The sequence below is a fragment of the Apiospora phragmitis genome (assembly GCF_038363925.1).
Source record: "Apiospora phragmitis strain CBS 135458 chromosome Unknown utg000003l:1.0-2676785.0:1.0-2680665.0, whole genome shotgun sequence".
Lineage (NCBI taxonomy): Eukaryota > Fungi > Ascomycota > Sordariomycetes > Amphisphaeriales > Apiosporaceae > Apiospora > Apiospora phragmitis.
The window spans coordinates 2,176,407-2,202,063 of NW_027117401.1; the positions used below are offsets into that span (position 1 = coordinate 2,176,407).

At 54.7% G+C, this 25,657-nt stretch overlaps 11 protein-coding genes across 11 annotated transcripts; 5 read left to right on the top strand and 6 right to left on the bottom strand.

The window, feature by feature from the left end:
- Positions 1 to 147: 147 nt before the first annotated feature.
- Positions 148 to 975, bottom strand: PG994_003015 (cytochrome P450 monooxygenase; the record flags this gene model as incomplete). The annotated part of the gene is made up of 1 exon (XM_066854424.1): positions 148 to 975. One exon carries the CDS (start codon positions 973 to 975, stop codon positions 148 to 150), a length of 828 nt encoding a protein of 275 aa, XP_066720279.1.
- A 46-nt stretch (positions 976 to 1,021) lies between these two features.
- On the bottom strand, positions 1,022 to 1,918 carry PG994_003016 (cytochrome P450; the record flags this gene model as incomplete). Its single annotated transcript, XM_066854425.1, has 3 exons — positions 1,022 to 1,280; positions 1,341 to 1,476; positions 1,528 to 1,918. The coding sequence occupies 3 exons, from the start codon at positions 1,916 to 1,918 to the stop codon at positions 1,022 to 1,024; spliced, it is 786 nt and encodes a 261-aa protein (XP_066720280.1).
- Positions 1,919 to 3,202: 1,284 nt separating this feature from the next.
- PG994_003017 (Cytochrome P450) lies at positions 3,203 to 4,494 on the top strand (the record flags this gene model as incomplete). The annotated part of the gene is made up of 4 exons (XM_066854426.1): positions 3,203 to 3,478; positions 3,511 to 3,797; positions 3,872 to 3,905; positions 3,943 to 4,494. The coding sequence occupies 4 exons, from the start codon at positions 3,203 to 3,205 to the stop codon at positions 4,492 to 4,494; spliced, it is 1,149 nt and encodes a 382-aa protein (XP_066720281.1).
- A 1,165-nt stretch (positions 4,495 to 5,659) lies between these two features.
- PG994_003018 (uncharacterized protein) lies at positions 5,660 to 7,324 on the top strand (the record flags this gene model as incomplete). Its single annotated transcript, XM_066854427.1, has 4 exons — positions 5,660 to 5,710; positions 5,805 to 6,542; positions 6,604 to 7,032; positions 7,130 to 7,324. 4 exons carry the CDS (start codon positions 5,660 to 5,662, stop codon positions 7,322 to 7,324), a joined length of 1,413 nt encoding a protein of 470 aa, XP_066720282.1.
- Positions 7,325 to 7,617: 293 nt separating this feature from the next.
- On the bottom strand, positions 7,618 to 9,106 carry PG994_003019 (uncharacterized protein; the record flags this gene model as incomplete). Its single annotated transcript, XM_066854428.1, has 5 exons — positions 7,618 to 7,954; positions 8,023 to 8,133; positions 8,203 to 8,584; positions 8,796 to 8,852; positions 8,920 to 9,106. The coding sequence occupies 5 exons, from the start codon at positions 9,104 to 9,106 to the stop codon at positions 7,618 to 7,620; spliced, it is 1,074 nt and encodes a 357-aa protein (XP_066720283.1).
- An 807-nt stretch (positions 9,107 to 9,913) lies between these two features.
- PG994_003020 (NAD(P)-binding domain protein) lies at positions 9,914 to 11,075 on the top strand (the record flags this gene model as incomplete). Its single annotated transcript, XM_066854429.1, has 2 exons — positions 9,914 to 10,371; positions 10,490 to 11,075. 2 exons carry the CDS (start codon positions 9,914 to 9,916, stop codon positions 11,073 to 11,075), a joined length of 1,044 nt encoding a protein of 347 aa, XP_066720284.1.
- A 611-nt stretch (positions 11,076 to 11,686) lies between these two features.
- Positions 11,687 to 12,670, top strand: PG994_003021 (uncharacterized protein; the record flags this gene model as incomplete). The annotated part of the gene is made up of 1 exon (XM_066854430.1): positions 11,687 to 12,670. The coding sequence occupies one exon, from the start codon at positions 11,687 to 11,689 to the stop codon at positions 12,668 to 12,670; it is 984 nt and encodes a 327-aa protein (XP_066720285.1).
- Positions 12,671 to 13,327: 657 nt separating this feature from the next.
- PG994_003022 (uncharacterized protein) lies at positions 13,328 to 14,683 on the top strand (the record flags this gene model as incomplete). Its single annotated transcript, XM_066854431.1, has 3 exons — positions 13,328 to 13,403; positions 13,475 to 13,910; positions 13,969 to 14,683. The coding sequence occupies 3 exons, from the start codon at positions 13,328 to 13,330 to the stop codon at positions 14,681 to 14,683; spliced, it is 1,227 nt and encodes a 408-aa protein (XP_066720286.1).
- A 413-nt stretch (positions 14,684 to 15,096) lies between these two features.
- Positions 15,097 to 15,417, bottom strand: PG994_003023 (uncharacterized protein; the record flags this gene model as incomplete). The annotated part of the gene is made up of 1 exon (XM_066854432.1): positions 15,097 to 15,417. The coding sequence occupies one exon, from the start codon at positions 15,415 to 15,417 to the stop codon at positions 15,097 to 15,099; it is 321 nt and encodes a 106-aa protein (XP_066720287.1).
- A 26-nt stretch (positions 15,418 to 15,443) lies between these two features.
- PG994_003024 (uncharacterized protein) lies at positions 15,444 to 19,076 on the bottom strand (the record flags this gene model as incomplete). The annotated part of the gene is made up of 15 exons (XM_066854433.1): positions 15,444 to 15,573; positions 15,635 to 15,755; positions 15,843 to 15,988; positions 16,110 to 16,138; positions 16,191 to 16,249; positions 16,305 to 16,389; positions 16,450 to 16,828; positions 16,886 to 16,912; positions 16,967 to 17,175; positions 17,231 to 17,412; positions 17,475 to 17,530; positions 17,580 to 18,031; positions 18,093 to 18,145; positions 18,200 to 19,010; positions 19,062 to 19,076. The coding sequence occupies 15 exons, from the start codon at positions 19,074 to 19,076 to the stop codon at positions 15,444 to 15,446; spliced, it is 2,754 nt and encodes a 917-aa protein (XP_066720288.1).
- A 1,147-nt stretch (positions 19,077 to 20,223) lies between these two features.
- Positions 20,224 to 25,242, bottom strand: PG994_003025 (uncharacterized protein; the record flags this gene model as incomplete). The annotated part of the gene is made up of 10 exons (XM_066854434.1): positions 20,224 to 20,936; positions 20,997 to 21,183; positions 21,244 to 21,626; positions 21,696 to 22,266; positions 22,354 to 22,720; positions 22,810 to 23,386; positions 23,432 to 23,956; positions 24,027 to 24,135; positions 24,185 to 24,639; positions 24,711 to 25,242. 10 exons carry the CDS (start codon positions 25,240 to 25,242, stop codon positions 20,224 to 20,226), a joined length of 4,419 nt encoding a protein of 1,472 aa, XP_066720289.1.
- Positions 25,243 to 25,657: the final 415 nt, after the last annotated feature.

Below are 25,657 nucleotides of genomic sequence, written 5' to 3' on the forward strand. Positions count from 1 at the left end.
CAAACTGCTGGAGAAGACCTATGTATGTCCTATGTGAAAGCCGAAAGCTGCCCTTATACTTTTCACGACCCTGTAAATGCAAATCTGTCTCACGCCGAATGATTGACCAAATCCAGAGGCTAGGAAAAGTATAATCGGTAGCCGCCTTTATAACTCGACGCACTCAAGCCCGACCTTTGATGGGTTATTTATTTCCAGTAATATGTCGAAGTTGTTATCGTCACAACAGTCTTCCACCCGCTTCTTGACTTGCTTTTGAGTCTCGCCTGGCTCGGTCTGCACTCGAATACGGTGAGTGACGAGCAAAGACGCTAGGACGGCGACACCCTCGATTTGAGACACCTTCTTACCAACGCAGCTCTGGGTGCCCTCGGACCAAGGGAAAAAAGTTCCGTTTTGTGGGACGAGTAGCTGCTCGTCTTCGATCTCAGTGGACCTTTCGGGACGCAGTATCCAGCGGGAAGGTTTCCAGGTGAACGGGTCGGGCCAGTACCTTGGGTCCGTCTGGATGCCGAGCAGCATGGGAAACACGTCGGTGCCCGGCGGGATCGCAACCAGACGCTCACCAACCTGCACGGTCTGCCCACTCGTCGTCATCTTGGGTACCCCAGTGACCGGCGCATACAGCCGCAGCGTCTCCAGAAACACGGCATAGCACCGCTTGAAACGGGGGAACAGGTCGTACTCCCAGTCCTCGACCGGCCGGCCTTGGGTGATGGCGAGGATCTCCTCATGCACCCAGTCTTGTAGGTCGGGCTCGGCGGCCAGGCGCATGATCATAAAGGCCAGGACGTTGGCGGTGGTGTCCAGGCCGGCGAAGTTGATCATGAAGACGTTGCCGAGGGTTTCCTCGAGCGAGAGGACGCCCCGTTTCGACACGTGGTCGATCGCGCGGACGAGGGAGGTGACGAGTCCGCCCGATCCAGGTTTCCCGTCGTCGATGGCCATCTTCTCCTCCGCGACAACCTTGGTCATGATGTCGTTGAGATGCTTGGCCGCATGTCCGATCTTGGACAGACTCCTAGGGCACCATCGGCCCGAGGAGGTACTGGTAGGGAATCACCATCAGGTGGATGATGTACTGGTGCACGAGAAGGAGCGCGTCCCGAAAGCTTTTTGCCGTGGATAGATCCTGTTCGTGCAGGTCTGTAGAGCCTATGAAGTTGTACTTTTCCCGGAATACGGTGGAGGCGAGTACATTGAGGGTGACGCTCCGAGAATCTCGCTGCAGGTCCGGTATACCGGTTGCCGAGTGACAAGTCCAGTAGTTTACCATCGAGCTAAGGCGGCAATGTAAGCTTCAAGACAAACGAGATAGCTATGGAAAACAACCTGCTTACCGAGATTGACGTAGTGTCTCAAGCCAGACAAATTTCATGGTAGATTCGTTGAAGGGTGCCGCCACCGCTTTACGATGGCGAGGATACTCATCGGTTTGGGCATTGAACAGGGACGGCCCAAAAATGCTTAGGACCTCTATGAGGCGTTAGTTCCAAGTGCAAACCAGCGGTGTGTGGGTATACTTACGGTATTTGTGTACTGGACGAACAAAATCCCGCCATCGCGAGAATATGTCCTCTATAGCAGCCGGGTCCGCAAAGTACAGGTGGACGCCGCCTGGGCAAACGAGGGCCCATACTGGCCCGAACCGGGTAATAGGATCGCTTTTCTCCAAGAAGTTCCAGTTACGATGAGAGAAGCGGACAATATCGGGGTAGGCGCTCCAGGGAATCGGAAGGTACGACAGGATCTTCCACACTAGGGGCTGGACGACCACCCATAGGTGGCCATTGACGTCGAATGGGGTGCGCACGACGGGAACGCCCAAAAGGCGAGCCTTGCGCACATTGGTCTCGAGACAAATCAGAGTCCAGGCCACATAGGTCAACACCAGGCCGAGAAGTAATAAGAGTGCCATGGCAGCAGGAAAAGGAGGAAACCGTACGTTTGGTGAGTCTACGATGCAACAGTATTCAGAAGATAGTTTGCCCAAAGTTGAACAAGGTTGTATGTTATCGTTAGAAGACAATATAACGCCATCATTCTGTTGGTCGTGCTAACACGTGCCTGTACAGTGCATCTACACCGAATTCGCGGATAAGGCAACGATGCTACATTGATGGTTCGCAGGTGCGACTGCATTACAGAACAATCACGCTGGCGCCTGTCGCAAATGGCTGCCCCCAAGCCGACCGTGTACAAAATGATAAGCTGACGTCAGAAATTGGGGGCGGTCCCAGCGGACATGCATGCACTCCGCCGCAGCATTCTCGTCACAAACCTAATGCAACCCTGTACTGTTGCACTGTTGTGTAATACAGATTTCGGTGTATCTCAGGCCAATCAATGAGACAGAGAGAAATTTGGCTGGAAATGGAAGTCTTATTACAAGACAGAATAGCCAGCCGCTGAGGGTGTCATGCCCAGACAAAATATCACATTGCTTAAAGACGGTGAGAATAAACTTCAATCTACATGTGACACTCAGCCTTATCCCAAATATCAGAAGCCTACTGGTTTCATATGTATTGCATGATATCTCGTTTCACACTCTCACGTTCAAGCCCTGGTCTCTTGCAGATTCTTCGAGTAAGGCGACCTTACGTTCAACCCACCACCATGTCTTCTATTTCCAACATCACTATCACTGTCGAGCCGAAAGCTCAGTAGATTGCTCCTTCATCAAGCGGGGAGTTACAGATTACCGATGGGTGGTTGCTGGTCTCCTAGTAACCCTCTTGCTATGGCGAATATGGAAGTTCACCATTCGCCCCCTTTTTCGACCCTGATCGGCCTAGAGAATTTCCATATTGGATTCCATGTAAGTCTTGATTGAAATATCTGAAAATCCATACAGTGCTAACTTGGCAACCTTCAGTCATAGGTCAGTCACCTAATTCTCTCATTCTCAGTTCCGGCTGTCTAATGATGCGTAGGTCATGGCCGAGCATTCTTCCAGGACTCGAATGGCCTTATAACTAGAGGCAGGTGAGTACTGCCCTCTTGGCAGCACTGCATAAGATACTGTACTGATCCCAGTAACCGATTCTACCAGGAACCATTTCGGTAATACTCAGGAGCCGTTTGCCTTGACGGCTTTTGGCATGACGTTCTTTGTGGTCACACAAGCCAAGCACTGTGCTGAAGTGTACAAGAATACCGAGACACTCTCTTCGAGGGTTTCGTCCAGGGACTCATGAGAATGAACGGCAACAGTAAGAGCGCTATCGAGGTCATGTACACCAATCTTCCCAACGACAAGCCCGGATTCTCCAATCCTCTAGGCGAGTCGCTAGGTGTTCTGGCTCAGAAGATGCACATCCACCAGCTCCATCCCAACGGCAATAACTTGATCCACCTCCAACGAAAGGTCCAAGTCTGGATCGACAGCCATCTTAACATGGATCATCTCCGCAGGGTCTCTGCTTGTACCGTTTCCCAAAGTGCAACACATATCGAGGTCCTGCTCTACCAATGGGTCTCCGGCCTTTTCGTCCAACTCGGCAAGAGGTATACTTCGGAAAGACCCTCGGGAGAGTTGCGCCTGGGGCGACGCGCGCCTTCCTGGTTTTTGACGAGCTGATTTGGAAGGTGCTGTACCACTACCCAAGCTTTCTTTCGCGCGACATGGCGGCCGGCAGAGCCGAGGTCGTAGACGGGCTGTGCAAGTACCTTCGCACGCCCAAGGAAGAACGAAGCGATGCTACCTGGCTGATCAGCGCCATGGAGGACGAGATGAGAGCACTTGGAGTCGGAGTGGAGGACATGGCCATCATAATCTTCCACCTGTATATCTCGTGAGTTTGCCATTCTACCCCAAAGTAAGATTATACAGTATTTCGCCCCTTTACTCACGCGCATCGACCTCCAGGATCAATACCAACGCCCGCAAGACCGTCTTCTGGGTCCTCACCTATCTCATCCACAACCCCTCCCTATTAGCCGCCTACCGAAAAGGAAACAGACAAGGCGTTCGACGGCGAGTCCTTGGTCGACCCCTTTTACATCCAGGACCCCCAGAACTGTCCGATCGTCGATGCCGTCTGGCACGAGACCCTGCGCATAGCCGGCTGGTCCGCCTCGATCCGGCTCATCACCAAAGACACCGTGGTCGGCGGGAAGTTGATGCCCAAGGGCCACCGCGTCATGGTCCCGCACCGCCTCCAGCACTTCGACGAGGCCGTCTTTGGCGAGGAAACGCACGCGTTCCGCTCCGACAGATGGCTCAAGACGGACGGTTTGGGCGGAAAGGATCTGACGAAGAGCCCGTCCTGGCACCCATTCGGCGCGGGCAAGACGCTTTGCAGCGGCCGCTTCCTGGCCCGATTCTCCGTCACTACGTTCGTGGCCACACTGCTGCGGCGTTTTGATATCGAGGCGGTCGGAAACCCGTCTTTCCCCGAAGGCGACGAGGGTAGGCCCGTCTTAGGCATCATTTCCATCAAAGAGGGGCAAGACTTCAATGTCCGTCTCACGGCCAGGGCACGCCCCTAAAGTGGCCTTTACATTCTAGCCTTGATGCTGTTCCTTATCTTAGCTTCTTATTTCCTTCATTTGCACGCCTCATTACCCCCTCGTGTTCACGTAATTAGATGGCATAAATGTATATTATACATGACAACCCATATATAACATCTCGCTTAGTAGATGCTCCTACATATATCAGTGCCTGGGTATGGCTTACATCTAGAATGCTATCTTGTAGCCGGACACTATAGGTAGACATGGCTTCATTTCAAACGCTTAACTCAAGAACACCAGCATCCTCCTACGTAACGTAACATTCCTGTCTCGAAGGAGGATGCTGCTGCTGCTTACTCACATCTGCATATCGCACTATACATATACGGTGTAGATACTACCCTCCCGACGATCCTTAACTTATACGTGCCCACCAAAAGAAAGAATTTGCTGCAGTGAGATGGCACTATTGAATCTGATGCTAGTGCTAATGTGTCAGCAATGTGGTTCTCCCGAGTTGGGGGCCGACTCCATGCACTCAGCCACACAACGTTCTGGCGTATCATCCACTGTGTATGGCTGCAGGAACTCCGACCAATGGATAACAACCTGGTCACATACACCCTGCTTGCTCGGGCTGACAGCCTAGTTGCACCATGCACAGTGGGAGGAGGGGTAGTCATTACACCCGTCCTCTGTGCTGGATTTTGATCCTACACAGCCCGCCTCTCTGGTCGATCTCTTGTCACGCTTGGTTGGTGTAACACAGAAAGCCTTCTAGCGGGGTTGGGAGGTTTTCGGGACAATCTGCTTTACATGAGATTGAAGTAAGGAACCGGTAGACTTTCTGGCAATCATTCAGCCCATTTAATGCACGTGCAGCAGACACGCATCAATCCCGTTTCGCAGCTCTCCGGGCTGTCCGACCATCGCAATTGCCGTTGTCGTGATACTAGATCCTTTCGGCTATATACTAGGTGAGGAGCCCTTGATTTCAGGTGTATCATAACTAGTCCCAACGTCAGGACAAGAACCCGCTAGCGCCAACAAGCATTACCTACCACACGCAAGGAGGCGCTTCCCCAGGAGAACATCCTTGTCCATCAACCCTTGTCCCGATCCTTCGCGCTTGAACGATCTCAGCACTAAACGAAGCCAATTCCAAATCACCCATTTCGCACGATCCCTCTCTTTCAAAATGAGTGTCGACGACGGCCTTAGTCCAGACCGACACAGCATGTCTCGTTCAGTAAGTCGGTTTACCATCCTTCTTATTTGATTCCCCCGTGACTTCCACGCCCAATCATTGCCTTGAGTTCTGACTCGGAAGGATGCTGTTTCAGTGTGTCGCCCTTGCCTCCGTCCTCGGGGGCGGCAAGGTGGCCTACCCGGACAACTCGGCCTACGACGCAGCGCTGGCATCGTACTACTCGGCGCAGCAGGAGACGACCCGCCCCGCCTGCGTGGTCTTTCCTGAGACTGCCGGAGACGTCTCTGACGCCGTCAAGACTTTGGCAAAGGGGGGCTTGAGCGAATTCGCCATCAGGTCCGGGGGCCACACCAGCTGGGCCGGCGCTTCCAACATCGCCGGCGGCGTGACGCTGGACCTACGCGGTCTCAACAGCATTGAGGTCAGCGAGGACGGCGCATCCGTGCGGGTCGGTCCTGGAGCCACGTGGGATGCCGTGTACCAGAAGCTGGACCCTCTCGGCTGCAGCGTGGCGGGCGGCCGCGTAGCGGGCGTGGGCGTGGGGGGCTTGACCCTTGGCGGCGGCATATCGCACCTGTCCCCACAACACGGTTGGACTTGCGACACGGTGCTGAACTTCCAGGTCGTCCTGAGCGACGGGGCGGTCGTCGATGCCAATTCCGAGGAGAACGCGGACCTTTTCTTCGCGCTTCGCGGAGGTGGTAATAATTTCGGCATCGTGACGCGCATCGACTTGCAGACCTTTGCGCAGGGCCTGCTCTGGAGCGCATCCTTGATGTGCGACACCAGCACCCTCGATGCAACCATCCAGGAATACGTCCGCCTCAGTGCGTCCAAGGACTACGACGAGTATGCGTCGTTCCCTCTTGTCGTTTGCGCACGTTGGTGCCATGTCCATGTCGGTCATTGCCGACACCCTGCTCTACACCAAGCCGGTGACATCCGACTCGACGAATTACCCGCCGGTCTACCGGGGCTTTATGGAAATCCCGTCCCTGCAATCGTCGGCGAGCTTGAAGAACATGTCGGCCGTGGCGGCCGACACGGGGGCCATGGTGCCCAAGGGGGCGCGCTCCCTCTACCGGACCCACACCCTCGTCTCGACTGAGGCAGTGCTCCACGCCGTGTACGAGGTTTGGCAAGACGCTGCGCGCGCCATTACCCACGTTCCAGGGATCACGTGGGTTCTTTCGTTCGATCCGCTTCCTCCGGCTTTCTATGCCCGCCATGCAGACGCGAACGCGCTCGGCCTGACCGGCCGTAACGGCGCGGCGCTTCTCGTGGCGCTGCTCGACGTCAGATGGAGCAACGCAGCTGACGACGAGCTGGTCCATTCCACTGCCAAGACTCTGCTGGATAATGTGAGTACTCGTTTCTCCAGTCTCGAAACATTTTTGCTTTTATAGTTCCTCAAAGCACTGCAATCGTCGAGGCTGACATCCTCTTTTCCACCCTTAGGTTGAGAAGAAGGCACGATCCCTGGGAGCCTACGACCCTTTCATCTATCTGAACTATGCAGGCCCCGAACAACGTCCTATAGCGACCTATGGTGAGGAGAATTTGCAGCGGTTGAAGGCGGTACGCGATCGTGTAGATCCTATTGGGATGTTCACCAAGCAAGTGCCCGGAGGTTACAAACTCCCCCCTGCGTAATAATGTAGATGGGTCACTGTCAATGACTAGAGTTGGTTCTGCAAAATACATGTTTTGTACTGGGATATATTGATAGTGTGAGCTATATAATCATTTCCTGCATATATAATCTCACTGGAGCTTCTGAGGAGCCCAGATGGTACTTTTGCGGGTTTGACTCCTCCTGGTCCATCTCTAACATGGATTTGATGACAAGCAAGCCCAGCAAAAAGAAGTTTGGACGCTGGCTTTCCCTGGAGATCCAAGAAAAACAAGAGACTAATTAAACGAGAAGGCGCCACTACACCCAGCATCTACTCTCGTGATTCCTGTCTGACATCCATAGTCTTCAGAATCTGCCCTGGCTGAACCGCTTGAGCCTCGCGGTCGTCTTCGACATCCACCGTGTACCTCGAATTCATGATGTTGGTATCCGTAAGCTCATAGTACGCCGGCTTCCGCTTCCGCTCGGCTGGTGAGCCGATTGTACCATGGGGAGGGCGGATGGGGGTACCCTTTTCTGTCGCGCTGCTGACTCCAAAGGTGGACCGCAGTGACTGGAAGGCTCTTGACTCGAGCACATGAAGCTTCATGAAGTTGGAAAAGGCGGGCATGGACCCAACAACGATGGCAATGTTGGACTCGGCGTCACTACAACCGAAATAACATCATCTATCAGCCACTCACCACAGCCGGCCTAGGGCTAAGAAAAGACTTACATGCATATATTAACCGGGCCTAGAAGGTAATTCTGGTCGCCTTGGTTCTTATTCTCGATTATCAGTAACTTGACCTTGTAAACGAGGGCGATCACGCTCGCCACGATAGCTCTGCACATCTAGTCAACATCGAAACCATAAAGTTCCCATTAAGGTCAGTGGCGGTGTTATATATCTTACAGAAAAGCCGTGGAAAACAGCAGCAAAATTTGTGTCTTCTTTCGGCGGGTGAGATTGAGCCGGGCGATGATGGGCAGCGGGAGCAAAAAAGCGAAGATATCGAGCGCCACGGACGCGGCGCCCTGGATCGGGCCCCAGAGGCGGAAGTCGTGCCCCGTGGCCGGCGCGCTGAGCCGGACCAGCACCTGCTCCCACGTCTCGCCCGGGTGCGGCGCCTCGACGGCGAGCGAGATGGGGACGTTGGGGAAGTTGGTCAGGAAGGTGAAGACCAGCCCGATCCAGATCGGGATGCGGATGCGGCTGTTGTGGACCTGGAACAGCTGCCGGTAGAGCAGGAAGATGGCGGCTCGCGGGAAGAACTGGACAAAGCCGGAAAAAAACACTAGGCAGAATTGCACCTGTCAATTATATCTTCGTTAGCTGTCAGGCTCATCACCAACAGCCTTCTGCGGGTATTCATATATGATCAAGTACTTTGGCATATCCGGCATCAAACCAGCAAGCCGGGAGGTTCCAATCATGTCGGTAATAACGAGACGCTATAGCTGAATTAGTGACAGGCCCCGCTGGAGATACTGGGCGATGTCATTTACCGATCGAAATCAGTATGGCGTACGCGACACTGAAGACAATAGCGAGAATCGTAAAATCTGTGATATCGATTGTCAATGAAACATGGAGGTGATAGGAGGGGAAAGCGAGGCAAGAGAGACTAACAGTCCGCGATCAGAAGTTGCCGGCGGTTGACGTAGATTCTAGGCACCGCGAAGAGCAAGGCCAAAACTGTAAGCAGCACGCAGACCGTAACGCTGGCTGACCCAAGGGGATCGACATGGTCTAAATCCCAGGTCCCATCCGGTCTCGTTCCGACTGGGACAGCACAGAGATCTTGGCCTGAAGACATGGTCGGGCAGGATGTAGTCAAGGCGTGAAAAACACAGATCAAGATAAGCAGGAGCGCCTGAGCTACGTTCACAAAAAGTGAAAAAGGAATCTCGATGCTTACGACGTATTATGGCACGTCTCTACAAAGAGTTGCTGTGCCTTGACTAGGTATGTGGACGGATGTAATAATCCATGGAATAATGTCCCCCTTTCCACCCTCCTCTGAAGGAATCAAGCCGTTCCGTTGGTGCAGGCGATGATTGCCGATTGCCCCCCTCAGCACGGTCGGCGATCCTTGCCAGTAAGCCGCTTGGTGATGCAGAAGCCTAGCTGTGCTTACCACCAATTAGACGTGATACCTCAGTCTGATTCGCCATGGCTTTCGTCCCCCCTCCATGTCAGCGTTGCATCCGTCCATTCCTTCATCGTTGGTTTTTTCGTCTGTCCCGCAGCCAACCTGCGTTGCACCCAACTGATTCCCGATCGGGTCATTGACGCTGAAACTTTACTGCATGTCATTTTATCTGACTGGCCTATGCATGCGCTGTCACATTGGCGCCCCCAAACTCGGTATTACGTGAGATCCTGCTTGTCTGTAATCTCATTCGTTAGGTTTCCCGACAGAAGCTCAAGCTGAGTAAGCAAACCTCGCACTGTATACTTTCACGGGACCGTACAGGATGAAAGCCCTGGGCTCGCCTAGTTGCTATACTGAAGCTCGCTTCGAGCAAGTATGTAGGCAACCCAGAGAGGTGCTCAAAGCTACCCAACAGCTTCGTGGCTTAGAGCCATAATCACACCGAACTCGCAGACTCGGCTGAGCAAGATGGATCCTTCGAAGGGAACGATACTGCTTACCGGCTCGAATGGTGGCCTGGGCAACGCCATCGTGAGACAGTTGGCATCCCCGCCCAACGGCTCGGTCTACTATGGGCTCTACGCAGTCAGAGACGCGACAGCCGCGCCTGCGCTTCGTTCCACTTTGGCGGGCTACCCGTCACACCAGCACGACGTCGTCTCGCTAGATCTGACGAAGCTCGACGGCATCAGGCAGACGGCCAACGCCATCAATGCGCGCATTGCTGCCGGCGAGGTTCCGCCGATCCGGGCCCTGATCCTCAACGCCGGGTATCAGAACCTCAACGGACAGATCATCGGCGACGATGGGCTCGATTACAACTTCACCGTCAACTATCTCGGTCATTGGCTACTCGCACTTCTCTTGCTGCAGAGTATGGACAAAGCCTGCGGGCGGATCGTGGTGGTTGGGTCCGATGCTCACGAGTAAATACTTCCCCATTCTCTATCATTCTCTATTAACTTTCACGTGCATGTGTATGTAAACAGGTGTTGATGAGAGATGCTAACCCGGTGCCCGCCTTTTCTTCTCCTTCCCGATCAGCCCCCAGAGCAAGCTGAACACGACAATCAAGCCCGTCCTCCCCGTCGACAACACCCTGATCCCGGACCGGGCTAGCTTCGAAGCCCTGGCCAAGGGCACCTGGGGTGCCGCATCCGACCCGCCCTGGCGCGCCGGCTACCGCCGCTACGCCGCCACCAAGCTCTGCGCCATGACGATGGTGCACGAGCTCCAGCGCCGCCTGGCCGCGGACCCGGCCCTGAACCAAATCCGCGTGCTGGCCGTCGACCCGGGCTACATGAGCACGGGGCTCCAGCGGCGCGCCCCCTGGGCCGTCCGCCTCATCGTCTTCCAGGTTCTCCTTCCGCTGGCCGCGTGGCTGGCACCCGGCGGGCCCTTCCGCGCGCCGGAGACGTCGGCGGCGCACGTGCTGCGGGCGGCGCTGGATGAGTTGGAGCTCGAGCTTGGCGGTGAGTTGGGCGCCCGCGCCTTGTACTTTGATGGTGCCCAGCCGGCGGAGACGAGTGTCGAGTCGCGGGATGTGGGGAAGCTGGGGTTGGTCTGGAAAGGAACGGTACGCCTTACGGGCCTGCGAAAGGGGGAATCGATCCTCCAAGACTGGAGTTGAGATAATCTTCCACAGGTGGCGAGAGAGAGAGAGTCGGTCTTGGGGAGATACTATTGGGAATTACGCTACGCCACAGCTCAGCGACCACCCTTCGAGCTCGGTGACGTGTATAGACGTACGGGCAGATTGATTTGGTACTAGTGTCAGTGATGGGTGTGGCTTTGTTCGAAGGAAGGTCTGTTCACACAGTGATCACAAAGGAGATGTTTCGGCTACCTGTACAAATAAACCACGTCTTTCAACTTTCATTACAGCAATGTACAGCAATAGCTTTGATTCCTAAGTGCTCTACGAGGTAAGGGGGTTGTGAATATGTCCCCTATCAAAACCAGACCATGGACGATAAATACTTAAATATATATATACCTGCAGTAGTAAGCAAAGGGTATCAAGGGTTTCGCAGACAACTGTGCTACGGAAAGATTCCATATTGCGTCATTATGTCTTCGTCAACCGACAGTTCCGCTACCACGCGGGCAGTAGACACGTGTTGGATCCATGACGTGGTGACATATATAGGCAACGACGGACAGCCCGGTGAGCCAGTGTTGGACTGCACGTGTGTGATCTGCAAAGACTCCGTTCTTGACATATCTGCGTGCTTGGGCGACATGATTAAGAAGGAGCTCCTCGCAGCGGATCCTGTGGATACAAAGGAGAAGTTCTACAAGAAGTTCAACCTAGAGCGCTCCGTATTTCTCCGATGCGGTCACATTATGGGCAAATCGTGCTATGAACAAATTCAAGTACAGCCGAGTCCCTGTCCGGTTTGCCGAGCCGACAACACCTGTGACGGATGCCACGTGGACCAGGTCGCTTTCGCAACATGGACCTTTGTGCCGTGGCCGTTGAGCATTGCAAACTTCCAACCTTGCCGGCGTTTCATGTCCGCCGTGCCTCTGACCGCGGCGGAGATCGCCCCGGGGACGAAGCGGTTCTGTGGTGACTGCATTAAAGTGCAGGTCATCCGCCAGTGGGCCAGGCTGGCCCTGATGTGTCCCACGTGCCCCGCCTGCGACGCGGCACACGAGGACAGAGAGGGGGCCACGGCGGCGGCGGCGACGCAGTATCCGGAGGACCACCGGGTATGGCGCGACGCCAACGTGGTGCCCTGGATCCGACGGCAGGTGGGTATTCTGGCTGAGCTGGTTTACCCCTCGAGGGCCGACCTCCGAGACCGCGAGCTCGTCACCCGGGTCGACGAGCCGGCCCTCGCCACCCGCCGCGCCGCCTTCGTGGCCCATTACATGGACGACCAGGACCTCGTCGGCCCGGTGGGACGTATCGTTTTTCAGCCGTGCGAGCAAACCCGCGCGCTGGGCGAGGAGGGAACCGCGCCGTATTCGCAGGCGGAGTACGACCGTCTCAGCCGGGCTATGCTTCGGATACTCAACAATGGGTACGATAAGTACTCCCAGACGTTCATAGAGTGGTACAGGGGCGATGAGGAGTTCAAGCTGCCGACAGCGGAGGACCCGAGAGACTCCGACAATCAAAGAAAGGGTTCGCAGAGATCACCGGCACCGGCACCTTCATTCAGGCTTTGTTCTTTGCCAACCCCCTCATCTTGCCTAATTTCGCCCCTAGGAATGTAAGCGCCTATGGTGACGTGTCCTTTTCTACGTAAAGGCAAGAATTGAGGACCGCTTGACCAGTAGACGACATCTATGGATGGTTACAGCAATGGGACAACAGGTAGGTTCGTATATGTAAGGTAAGATATGTAACCGCTATTGCATGGAGGTATGAATCAATGATACACATACACATAAGTATTTCTCATGTTCTATTCAGTTCGGTTTGGTACACATACCAAGTCCATCCATCTAGGAGACATAGTTGCCCCAGTCACCGCTGTGGCAAGCTCATCTTTTTCTAACAATGCAGAAGCACCTTGAGCACTAGCAAGAAGTTGTGATTGTGGTTGGTCTGATTGTTCCGTGTAGTAGTACACAATGACTTTGTTGCTAGCTCAAAGTGCTTATTGCTGTGAATACTCGGTATTTATTGAATTGAATACTCGGTATTTATTGAATTGAATACTCCGTGCGTGTTGCAGTGAATTCTCGGAGGCTTGTTAGTGTTAGTATCTTCAGAAAACATATATAGGTCCCGGCTCGGAACCAAGCATAAGACTGAATGATGACCATTCAACACACAAGTCTACGGTTACGTTCTTCGCTACTATGATACGCAGCATCGCATACACCATCATCGCATACACCATCGCTTTGACATACCTTCCATTCATCATGTCTTCTTCAGGCCCCGTTCAAGTAATCCAAGCGGATTATATAAATACCATTCTCGAGCATATTGAAAACTCCGGTCAACCAGGCCACCCGATCCTGGAGTCCCAGTGCATCTTTTGCTGGAGAACGCTAGACATATCGACCAAGGTCGGCGACATGATCCGGGAGGAGTGCTCTCTGACCCCAGAGGAGATTGCCGAAACAAGAAAAAGAAGAAGGCTGCGAATGAGAATGAAGAGAATGAAGAGGACGAGGAGGGCGAGGAGGTGGAGGATCCGAAAGAGGAATTCTATGAGAAGTACGGCATCGAACGTACAGTGTTCCTCCATTGTGGGCACATCATCGGCCGGGACTGCTACGAAGCAGGCTCGATGGATGATGATGTCGACGCAAGGAAATGTCTCGTCTGCCGGAAGGACAACCTCTGCAGTGGATGCTCCGAAAACACGCTGTACGATGATAGCTTCGACCCTGTGTCGTGGCCGCTTAACCCCGCGACGTTCAACCCCTACCATGAATTCCGCCACAGGGCCGGGTTCACCGGCGTCGAGAAGGACCCGGACGCCCAGAAGTACTGCGGGCAGTGCGTCCAGTGGCAGATCCGACGGAAGTTTGCCGAGATGTTCCTGATATTCCCGAAGTGCCCGGCCTGCGTTCCCCCGCCCCCAGGCGTCCCGGTCCCGACCTGTCCGGACCCCAACGACCCCGAGAGCCCCCGCGGTCCCTGGAAGCACGAGCACTGGCGCCAGGCCCACGTCGACGCCGCGTGGCTGCGCCCCAAGCTGGCCGAGATCAGCCGCCTCCTCTTCCCCCCGCGCCGTCGACATCCGGGACCCGCATCTCGCGACCTCCATCGAGGCCGAGATGGCCCTCGAGCGGACCTGTTTCGAGGAGACGCTGCTGGCCGACCCGCGCATCGCCAAGCTCCGGCAGGCGGTCTTCAAGCCGTGCTTCCAAGACGGTCCCCCGTTTTGGCCGTGGTACGAGACTCTCAAGCTGCAGCCGGCTGACACGATGGCGCTCTTCGACCTGGCGTGGGAGCATAGCCAGGTGTTCTGGGACCGAATGCGGCAGCGCCTGCCGGTCGGGTGGTACCGCGACGGCGACGACTTTCTGCTCCACGAGGTCAAGTATGAACACAATCCTTTCGGCGGCATCCCCATTGGGAAGATGATGGCTGCTTGGGTCATCAATGACAACGACCCGAAGCGTGTCGCCTATAAGAATCTTATGATGCTGATAGGTAAGGACAACATGTTAGAAGGGGTAAAAGCTTTCAATTGCACAATGGTAAGCCCTGAATACATGGAGCTTATCGATGAGCTAGCCAATGCAAAGTGGCCAACTGCGCCATGAGAGAATGGTCCTGTCCAAATGGCTGGTGGCTCTTGAGCATCTCTTCTCTCTTCATTCCTTGGCTACCCTCCTGGTACGTCAAAAACCAACCCCTGGGCTCTTCTCCTGCAGGAGATCCTTGGATTCCCCGGATGCATAAGATGCGATAGTTTGCATTGGATTCCGGTACAGTTGGTGCTAGATAAAGATGGTAGATGCGGGGAAATAGAATAGAAGAAACATGACCGTAACGATTTGCCATGGAATGCAGTGTGTTAGCTGCTTAGAGATAACAACTCGTCGTCATATAGTGACTGATCCTGAACCAGCACGTCCCGCCAATGCAAAGATGGAAGCTCGCAGTACTACGCACAGAGAAAATGTAGAAGAAAATATGAACAATAATCAGACCCATCGCCTCCTTCAACAAGCCCTCAAAGGCTTATCAGCTCGTGCACCCGCTTGATCTCGACATTCGCCAGTTCCACTCTCGCCTGCACCCGCGCCCGGAACCCGGGATCCTTTTCGCTCTCCAGAGCCACATTCTCGTTGCGAACCATGTCAAGCGTGACCCGGACGCTCTCAAGATGCAGCTCGACTGTTCTCTGCAGGTCTTCCTGGAGCGTATCGGCTATCTTGGCGAAGTCACCCTTAAACTGGTTCAGCAGGTCTTTGAACAATGTGTCGCGTCTCACCACACGGTTGATATTGGCTTTCCGTCGTGAGTCGCTGCCCGTGCCTGCCCATATAGCCATCCACACCGGGCGCTGGTCAGCCTACTTCAGGACTTGTTGGGAGTTTTGGTCTGCTTACCGCATTCCGCGATGCAAATCCTGTAGACCGCTTCCATCGATTGCCCCATGAAGGAAGATCGGATACCCGAGAGTGCATCGATTCTCAAAGCGCTATTGCTGGAGGTTAGTAACCGAGAGGTCACGATATGAGCCCCGTATTGGGATAGGGAAATCTTACTCCATAGCGGTTATGGACTCCTCGCACACAGTTTCCATGTCTCTTTCCAAGAGACATTGGCGTGTCTCAATGGCTTGGCTGAGTGCCAACAGCGCAGGCGAAGAGTCGTCCATTTCGATTTCTTGGCGTGTCAGTAATTCAAGATCCGATATAGAAAAGTACGTTGCCCGTGAAAGACGGATCAAATTGCAGTGCCCTGGTTTCTTACCCAGATATTGGACTGCCCAGATCATGAGCTCCTGAACTTGGGCTATGAGTTGCTCGTGGATTTCCTCGGCAGAGTCACAGAGTTGCGACCAAAGCGGTGTCAAGTCTTCAACCATGGCCTCGATGGCTTCCTCATTCCAGTCGTGACTACCAACTTTTGGGGTGCAGTAGACGCCGTAGTTTCGGCAGAAGGCCGAGTAAGTTGCTTAGTGTCCAATCAGTACATAAGTAGACATATATAACAGTAGCGTATCAGGAATACACTTACCGTGGTGCCACTTTCGGCCTCAAATGTCGCTTTGTTAGTTGCTACATCAGTCAGAATGGCAGTTGGGTGCGGCAGACTTACGCCAGTCCAATCGAAACTAGTTTCAGTCGCGTGTCTGCTCCACAAAGCGATTTTGTCTCCTGTATAGCAAAGCGAATTAACCTGAGCAATAATAGAAGACGCGACAAAACGTACGGCTCGGAGTGTAGATGAGGCTCTTAAAGCGGTTTCTTGTTGACGAAGAGATTCCATTGATCTCGCTCGAGCTTCCCCATAAGTCCTATTATTCTGTTTGTCAGGAAATTTCCGGCAGACTGGGCACACGCAGTCAGTCCCATACCCGTTTCAGTCTCCCCTCCAGCGTATTCAGTGCGTCTCGGACATTTTGCTTCTTCTCCGTAGCCATGGTCCCGAGTCCGGATTGGACCCACAGGTCGACATCACGAACAAGCGCTGGGATGCTGTGCTTCATGTAGTGTTCGGCCATCCTGCGCTGGCTCTCCGAAACCATCTCCATGCAATGCTCTCTCACGGCGAGGATGCCGCTCAGTTGGAGGTGGCGGAGAGCCTCTGCTCTGGGCTCAGTCCGGTTGTCCCAGTACTCCGTGTTGCTGACGCAGAATACCTCCAACGTGCGGTTCGGTACCCTGTCTTGGTAATTGTTCCTGAGCTTGCTCTTAGTGATTTCGTTGCGGCAAGTCATCAGATAGCGTTTCAACCTGCGATATAAGTTTAGTCTATTAGTCCTTTGGGCTAGGTTCTTCAAGTCTGCTCACTCGAATTGCCGATCCGTTTCGTTGGCCCTAGAGTCTCAATGTTAGTGCGTACCACACGTAGTAGATGTTTGCGTTACCTACTTAGCTCTCCTTAATTCTCTACCGAGACGAAGCTGCTCATCCTTCTCTCTGTCACTCAATTCATCAACTGACACCTTGTAATGCTGTTCCTGCTCTTTCTCGATGTCTCTGATGCTTAGACGGGCAACCTCAGCAGCGTCAGACTTTTGTTTGATCGTTAGTGCCTTCTCTCCTTTCCAGTCCTTTACGGCCTCTTCTGACTTGATTTCCTGCGTAGTTGTTAGGACGTCTGTTTTTTGGAGTATGACCACAGAGACGACTTACGTCTGATTTGGTGCAGATTATTCCAACATTACTGAGCTTCGCCTTCCTGGCAAGCTCAATGACATTCATGACGCCTTCATAGGTGATAGCACGTCCCTCGATGCAAACTGCGAAGATTTCGTTGCACTCGATCATGTACCTCTCAGTAATATGACGTCGTGCGGCGTTAAGATCACGAAGACCTGGGATGGTCAGACTTATGCAACCCCAAAGAAAGAAAAGAATTAATCGCTTGATTGCTTACCAGGAAGATCCACCAAGATCAGCCCCTTGCTCAAGATTTGAGCCTTCAGGTACACACTGACGGAGTTAACGGGTATCGTTATGCAGAGATCCGAGGCTCACTTACTTGATCTTCTTGATGAAAGGCCACTCGGCAGGGCCATCATCCTGCACTTGTTCCGAAGTGAGTCGCGCCAGAAGGTTTGAGCAATCTTCTATGTTCAGTGTGGTGTATGATGTGTCATCGAAAGATGGTGACACCTCATTCAGCCAGCCGTGGAGCATCTCGAGGCCTTCTGCTTCCGTCATCCTGGTGAGACGAGACCCGTTGCGAAAGTGATCGTGGAACATGACCTCGAAGGTGTGCTGGGCCACCTTGGCCATTTTCTCGTAGTGTTCTCGTTCTTCTCCTTGAAGGGATAGCTCGTTCAGATGGAAGTTCCGGTAAGCTTGTAGCAGGCGCGCCAGTTGATCTTCGACCTCATCCTGTGTGAAGCGGTGTACTTCGACGATGAAGTCACCGCGGTCGTGAAAATGGTACTCGGTAGCGACGCAAGTACAGGCCGCTCCACCGTTACTCTGCGATCAACCTTTAGCCAGGGATTCGCAATAGCGGCTTATACACAGGTTTTATACTTACAGCACGTGCCAAGCCTCTGCAATCCAACAAAGAGTTCAATAGACTGCTTTTTCCTGGGTTCGAAATGGTCAGCGGAAAAATTGGGCTACCGAGAAAGTTGAACTAACCAACGCCCGAGTCGCCCACAAATCCGACAGTGCGACTAGGTGGGCAATGAAAGTTTGATAACGTCTTTGCTTCCTGATGCAAGCGCTTCATTGTCGAGTCCGGATCAATATGCAGTGAACTACTCTCCAACGTGTCCTTCAAGTCGGACATGACCCTTCGGGCATCACGAAAAGCGGACTGAAAGGTAGGCTCGCTGAAGCGATCGTTCGGGGCCTTTTCGTCTCGAACGTCATAGACTTCGACGTTGATCCTGGAGCTGGACCGCCGTCGACAGCCACTGGGCGGCAATGGCGTGGCAGTTGTTGACTGCTGAGCTTCGGGGGTGAGCAGCCTTGCTGACCGATTGTTGGCTTCGGCGCTGATGTTGTTCAGAGCATCGGCGAGCTCGGACATGCCCATGGCTTTGGCAGTAGTGGGGTTGGATATGCTCATGTGCTGGAGTCGCGCGTCGATGCTACCGATGTCGCCATCATCACCCAAAGCGGCGGACGCAGCGCGAGGTCTGGGTGAGACTCGAGCACCGCCATGGGAGCCTTCGGACGACGTGGGAGGAGTGAGCGATACAGAAGGCGTACGAGCGTGTGTGCTCGCCGTATCAGAAGACCGGTCTTCTGCTGCATCCCGGGGTATGGGTTCAATCGAGGGAAGCACAGTACCCGAGAATGCTCGCGGCCTCCCGTGAGACTCCGGAGAAGCTCTATCTTCAATGCTCGTTGCCAGTGTACTTCCGCTCCTGGGAGTCGGGATACCATCCGAGGACTCGGACGCCCCCTGACGAGGTACAGTGAAAGTGAAACTGTAGTCGGAAGTCTACGTAAAGTTGATTAGCCTAGGTAGTGCAGTGGCTCTCGTGTCACCTACATCAAGTTGCGTCATTGCGTGCTAATATGGTCAACAGATACCAGGCGAAGAAATTGATGGCACGACGCAGAGGGTTGATTGAGCGCGTACAAGTGACAGTGTTTTCTGTGTTGGTGACGTAGGAAATTCGCGGTTTGTATGAACGTGGATTGGATCGTGTTCCTTTGCTGAGTATGCAAGGGATCTATAACTGTCAAAAGCGAAAGGAGGGATCCTCCTGGGTCCCCTCATTTTCTAATGGTGTGGCTGTGAGAGATAACCGAGCCAACATCAATCCACCCGGCCAACGTTGACCGCCCAATTTGGGGCTGTGTGCATGGAACATCCTGCATGAAAGTGTCTCATCCATGCTTCAGGGGGGTGATAAGAGAGAACCAACCACCAAAAACGCCTAGAGCTATTCTGATTGGTGTGCCACATCCTCGGGTCCGGGGAGGAGCGACTGTCGCCCGCGTGATATCTCAGAAACCGTTAGGTCCTGACCTCATATAACCATCCCAATGTTTTAACGGGGAAAATTAAGTATGATTTCTAGATAAAAGAATTACATATGGCGACTGGTGACGACACGACATGTGCAGCTGGCACATGTTGACGTGGTCACCAGTATCTACCCGCGCGGTTGTAGAAGTGTAAGATAAGCGGCCAAGTCTTACTTGAACCCCTGCCTGAAAATGCATGTATCGTTCGATGTCGACATGGGTGGCCTTCTTTCACTGGCTCTCGAGCGCGGAAAGGATCAAAGAGGTTGATGAGTGATGGACCTACCTATTCGTACAGTCCAAGCCACCTGAACAGAACGCCAAGTACACTAAAGCCAAACGCGTCAGGGGTTACATTAGATCAGCGCCAGCCCCAAGTCACCTCCAACTTGCCCTAGCCAAAAAGCAGGCAGAATTAACCCCTCTAACCATAACACCTTGTAGACCGTATCCCCAAATACACACAAGATCGGCGACGACAGAGCAACTGCGCGTCTTAACCCCCGATAGCAGCGTATGCCATGTCAAGATTAGACACAGGAATGCGCCAAGTAGAAGTTTTGATGCAACGCGATTGGATCAGTCTGGCCCTTTGATAAGTACTTAGTAACTGTGAGAAGCGGCCGGCGCGCAGTATCATAGCAGAACCCGAGTTCCGGTTCGAGGAGTATGATATCATGCTACGCCCGCTTGAAGGCGTTTTTTTTCGGAACGCGAAAGAGTCGATAGAAGACGAACGTCAGAACCACGTTTGCCAGAATGTATGACCAAAGAAGGTAAAAGTTCCTCCAGGCGTCGGTGTAGAAAATCTCGAAGTTGGAAAGGTAGGCGTCCGTGGTAGCCACGGGGCAGTAAGAGCAGAGTCCCCCAACGCTACCTGCCCCCGGGCCGTCGTCGGCGATGATGATGGTGCCGCCGCTGCGGGCCACAAAGGGGCCCAGAAAGTCGCCGCAGGTCTGGTTGGCAGGGGCCTGCATGTGGAGGATCTCGGCCGCGGTGCAGACGACGGGGCTCCCCGTCAGCGAGGCCGACATGATGCCGCCGATGAGGTAGTTGACGGGCGAGACGCGGTACATGAAGGTCCAGAAGGCGGGGATGTCGGCCGGCCGGACCGCGACGCCCGAGAAGGAGATGCACAGCAGCCAGAGCAGCGTCGCGAGCACGCCGGCCGTCTCCGCCGTCTCCACCCACGCGATGCAGAAGTGCGAGAAGGTGCTCGTGAACAGCAGGTACTGCAGCAGGAATAGGAACACCTGCGCCCCGCGCTCCGCCGCGTCCGCCGCCGACGACGTGTTCTGGACGAAGCCCACCGGATAGTACCAGCAGAGGTAGGCGAGCACAGCCATCAGGCAGTTGTAGAAGGCCTCGACGAGGATATTGGATAACAGAAAGGCTATTCAGGCATTTTTAGTCCAAGGCAGGAACTAGGGAAGAAGGTGAGACAAAAACTCACATGTCCACCGGTACATCTTAGATGGGCGCTCTCGGGCCTCGTATAGGGCACGTAACGGCACAAATGTGGGCATAATCTGCTCATTCAGGTTGCCGAATAGCACAAAGAACATGTAGATGGCGTAAAGCTGGTTCTGCAATCCCTGGAGGCTGTTTTGGGCGCTGAAACTGAAGCCGATGTAGAGTGACTGCAAGTGTTTTTGTAAGTAAGTGAGTGACATAAAGATTCCTGCAAGCCTGAAACGTACCGAAATGCCGACCATGAGGGTTTTGGACCAGAGATACGTAGGTGACCGCCAGTAATGCTTGGAAGTGCGCAACATCATCTCCTGGAATTGCGACCAGAATGAAGTCACAAATTCTTGACTCAAGGATGGATCGCTTCTGGCACTGGAGATGTTTGCTGGGTCACTGGCGGCAGAGACATATCTCAGACGCGACAGCTCCGTCCTGACCGCCTGGTACTCGGGTGACGCCCGCCAGGTTTCAAACCAGTCAATACCTTTTGTTCCATCAGAAGGTGCCTGGATAACCTCTAGCATCCATTCCGCTGGGTTGGCAGTGACGGGGCATTTCGGGGCCCCGTTTCGCTCGAGATACTCGATCAGTGTACGGCTCTCGTCGCCCAAATCTGCGGAAATATGTTAATGGATATTTGAACATATGATAGCCTAAACAGATCAAGTGCGGGTAATCTCACCTCCGAAATAGGCCGTCTTTCCCCCCGAAGAAAGAAGCAGCAGCCGGTCGAACCTCTGGAAGAGCAAGGCCGACGGCTGGTGAATAGTGCACAGGATGGCCTGGCCGCTGCGCTTGAGCGTCTCGATGAGGTCGCAGATGGCCCACGACGTCTGCGAGTCGAGCCCCGAGGTGGGCTCGTCCAGGAAGACGAGCAGCTCGGGCCGCGCGGCCAGCTCGACGCCGATGGTCAGCCGCTTGCGCTGCTCCACGTTGAGGCCCTCGCCCGGCACGCCGACGACGGCGCCGGCGAACTCGCGCATGCCCAGCAGGTCGACGACCTCGTCGACGTAGCGCAGCTTCTCCGCGCGCGGCACGGTCCGCGGCTGCCGCAGCAGCGCGCTGAACTCGAGCGCTTCCCGCACCGTCGCCGTCTCCAGGTGCAGGTCCTGCTGCTGCACGTAGCCGACGCGGTGCTGGAAGGAGGCGTCCGTGGCGACGCCGTCGATCAGGGTGGCGCCGCGCACCACCCCCATCGTTACGCGTGTGGCCAAGACGTCGAGAAGGGTTGTCTTGCCGGCCCCGGAGACGCCCTGGTTTCGTTAGCATTGCTTCTTTGCGACGTGAAATTGAACGAGAAATAAAGACACTATGCGAATGGAACTGCTGAGCACGCTTACCATGAGAGCGGTCGACTTTCCCGGTTTCACCCAACCGTCGACGTGATCCAGGAGACGGCGCTCCTGGCCTTTGACCTGGACGTCATAACATAGATCTTCCCAGTGGAAGACGGAGGTGCCTCTTCCGACTGCATCTTCCGGCTCTTTGGGCAGCCCGCTCTGAATCTGGGCCACAGCGGAGCCCGAGGAGTTGGAAGACTCCTCATCCTCGGCGTGCCCATCACAGCCTTTGGACGGCTTGTGCGGGACTGCGCCCCTTCGGAAAACAAGGAACTCACCTCGGCTCTTGGGTGGAGTCGAGAGTTCAGCAGCGGTGATATACGTGCCGAAAAGTACGATCAAATACGCAGCCAGTATACCAACATTCCTGCGCGACAGTGGTCAGTTAGGGGGCGCGAAGGAAGTGGGGTTGGGGAGAATTCCCCCTTTTTTCCAATTCGACAAAATCATTCTTACCTCCACTTATTTTCATTCAGATAGCCAAACGTAAACTCGATGTAAGCGTCGCCGCCGACACTGGCCTCGCCGGCGCGCGCGCCCACCACAGAGCAGATCTGGGATGCCGCGGCCAGGCCCTCGTAGCCGGGTCCCTGCGGCACCATGGTGGTGCAGGGGAAGCGGCGGCCGTGGAACTCGTTGGCCATCAGGGCCTCGAAGGCGTAGGACAGCGGGTTGACGTGGTACATCCACTCGGACCAGCCGGGCAGGTAGGCGGGCGGGATGCAGAAGCCCGTGTAGATGATGAGGCCGATGCTGAGCAGCGCGCTGGGCACCATGGCCTGCGCCGGCGTGCGCGTCAGGTACGCCAGCGTGCGGTACAGGCACGACATGACGAGCGTGGTGAGGTACGTCACCAGCGAGAAGAAGAAGAAGCTGCCGGCGTCCTGCCGCAGGCCGGTCATGAAGTACACAATCACATTGAAGATGATCATGTTGGCCGTCTTGTACGGGAGGTCCATCACGTAGCTTGCGATGGCCTGTGTCGACAGGCTGTAGAAGGCGTACTTGTGCTGCTTCTCGACTACCGGTCGTTCTGCATACACGGTAAGAACCTAATGCAGGGCTGGTTAGCACACACGCATAGGCCAAGAAGCATTTCCAGGGTTCCAGCCTACCTCCAACTGGCTTGCAAAAGCGTTGAAAAGCAAAGAGAAGAAGATGATACCCCCTCGATAGTAGAAGGTTGAAGTGTCTTCCTTCAGGCGAAAGAACATGCTCCCCAGCATGAGAGCCATGATGATCTGGAACACCAGGGAGGCAATGGTATAAGCCGGGTCCGCCAGAAGCCTCCGCCAACCGCGCCAGAGATTCAGCGAAACTTGAGCTGCGTAGGAAATGTTGTATGGCGACCGTGCCGGCTGGCTCTTGGCCTGCTCGGCGTGTCGCGATTCCTTGAACTCGATCAATCTCTCCTCGGCTGGGTGTTTCAGTTGGTAGTTGTCGAGCTCGACGAGGAGGTCCTTGCGCTGCCGACTCTCCTGCCATCTCTTGGCAAATTCGCCGGGCGTGCGAGGGGCGAGGTTCTCGAATCCGGGCAGAATACGGCGCTGATTGGGGCTGGTCATGGATGTTAGGAAGTCTGGAGTTGTCTGTCGGTCGGGACCTGCGAGGGTGTGAGCCACTCAAGTTGTGCAATTAGACAGGTTGGGCTCGCAGCAAGACTCTCAACGTACAACAAAATCCAAGGTCTTGGAAGTATGCCTTCGCTTCCGTTGTCGGACCAAAGTATATCTGCCTCCCTTCGTATAGCACTGTAACCCGGTCGAATAACTGGTACGCCGCCTTGGTCAATCTCCAGTAGCTTACAAGGAGGGGATGCCGTAATACATACCTCATAAGCGCTCTGTGGCGCCTGGTAAATGGCCACGGCCGCGCTAATGCCGAGCAGGTCGGCCTGGCCGCGGAGGCTCTCGCAGGAGGTGACGGCATTGCCGCTGTCGAGCCCGCGCGTCGAGTTGTCCCAGCACTGGAGATGGGCGCCGGCCAGGGCGGCCTCGGCGATGCTGACGCGCTTCCGCTCACCGCCACTGACGCCGCGCACCAGGTAGTCGTCGCCGACACGTGTCTCGGCCGTGTGTGCGATCCCCAAGACCGCCATGACGACGTCGCTGGTTAGGTCCGCCGTCTGCGCGCGCGTCAGGCCCGGAGGCGGCGTCCGCCCCGACCGCGCCTGCGCTGCGAACATGAGCGTCTCGCCCACCGTCAGGTGCGCCAGGTTGACGTCGCGCTCGGCGTTGTAGAGCACGTCGCCGCGGAACCGCGTACGGACGTATTTCGTCGGAATCCCTGCGCGCGTGTTTCTCTTGTTAGCTTAGCTTCAAGCTGATAAGCTCTTGTGTGTTTTTGCCAGCACTCACCTCGAAAATTCAGCATCGCGTCAGGACTCACGCGAAGGCCCGCTGTCTCGCCGGCAATGGTTTTGAGGAGGGTAGAGCACCCCGAGCCGGGCGGTCCCAAAACGAGGAGGAGCTCCCCGTCCTCGATGACGCCCTCAAAGTCCCGCAAGATCAAGGTGTCTTTCGGTCGGCGGCCACCGCCGAGGCGCCTGGCGAGTGAAGTAAGGAGATCCAAAAGCACACCGCCTGTGCTTTGCTGGTATTTCGGCGCCGTGCTGGCGATGCCTGACACGGACAAATCACTAAAAGCCACGCCGAGTTTTCGCTTCGCCCCTTTCGAGGCATCGAAACTCCAGAGGTCGATGACGGACTTGACCCATCGTTTGGCATCAAATGTCGGGGAGTGCGGATCCAAGTCACCGCCCGAGGGCGTATGCAACTTTCGGGCTAGTGACTCGATGTCCGCCTCTATGGACCCGTGATGACCCTCTCTCTCTGCAGAAGCGCGGTAACACCTCGCTTCTTTGTCGGTTTCAATCTTTGGACTGGACATTATGGTTGACTAGCGAACGAGGTAGGTGAAAGATGGGAAGATAGTATTCAAAATAACTAAATACATCCATATTTCTACTATGAAGTGAATATTTTAATATATACATAGATGATGTTGATACTTGAGCTCTCTGTCTATAGCCTCTCTATAGCCTCCCTATAGCATTGTCATCCGCGGATCCCGCCCCGGATGGCGCAGCCTAATAACGCGTCAAAGGCAAATATACTTTGCTCGTGGTTTCCCAGGATATGTGACTTTAATTGTCGTTACCTATCGCGCTTGGTCTACGTATGGTTCCATTAGCAAATGCCAACCCCTAGAAGACACAATGCGCTGTGGACCCCGAGCTGGGGTATATGCATCGGGGGTCCACTTTCACCACAGCAGATCCAGGCTTAGGGCATCTCGGGGGCTC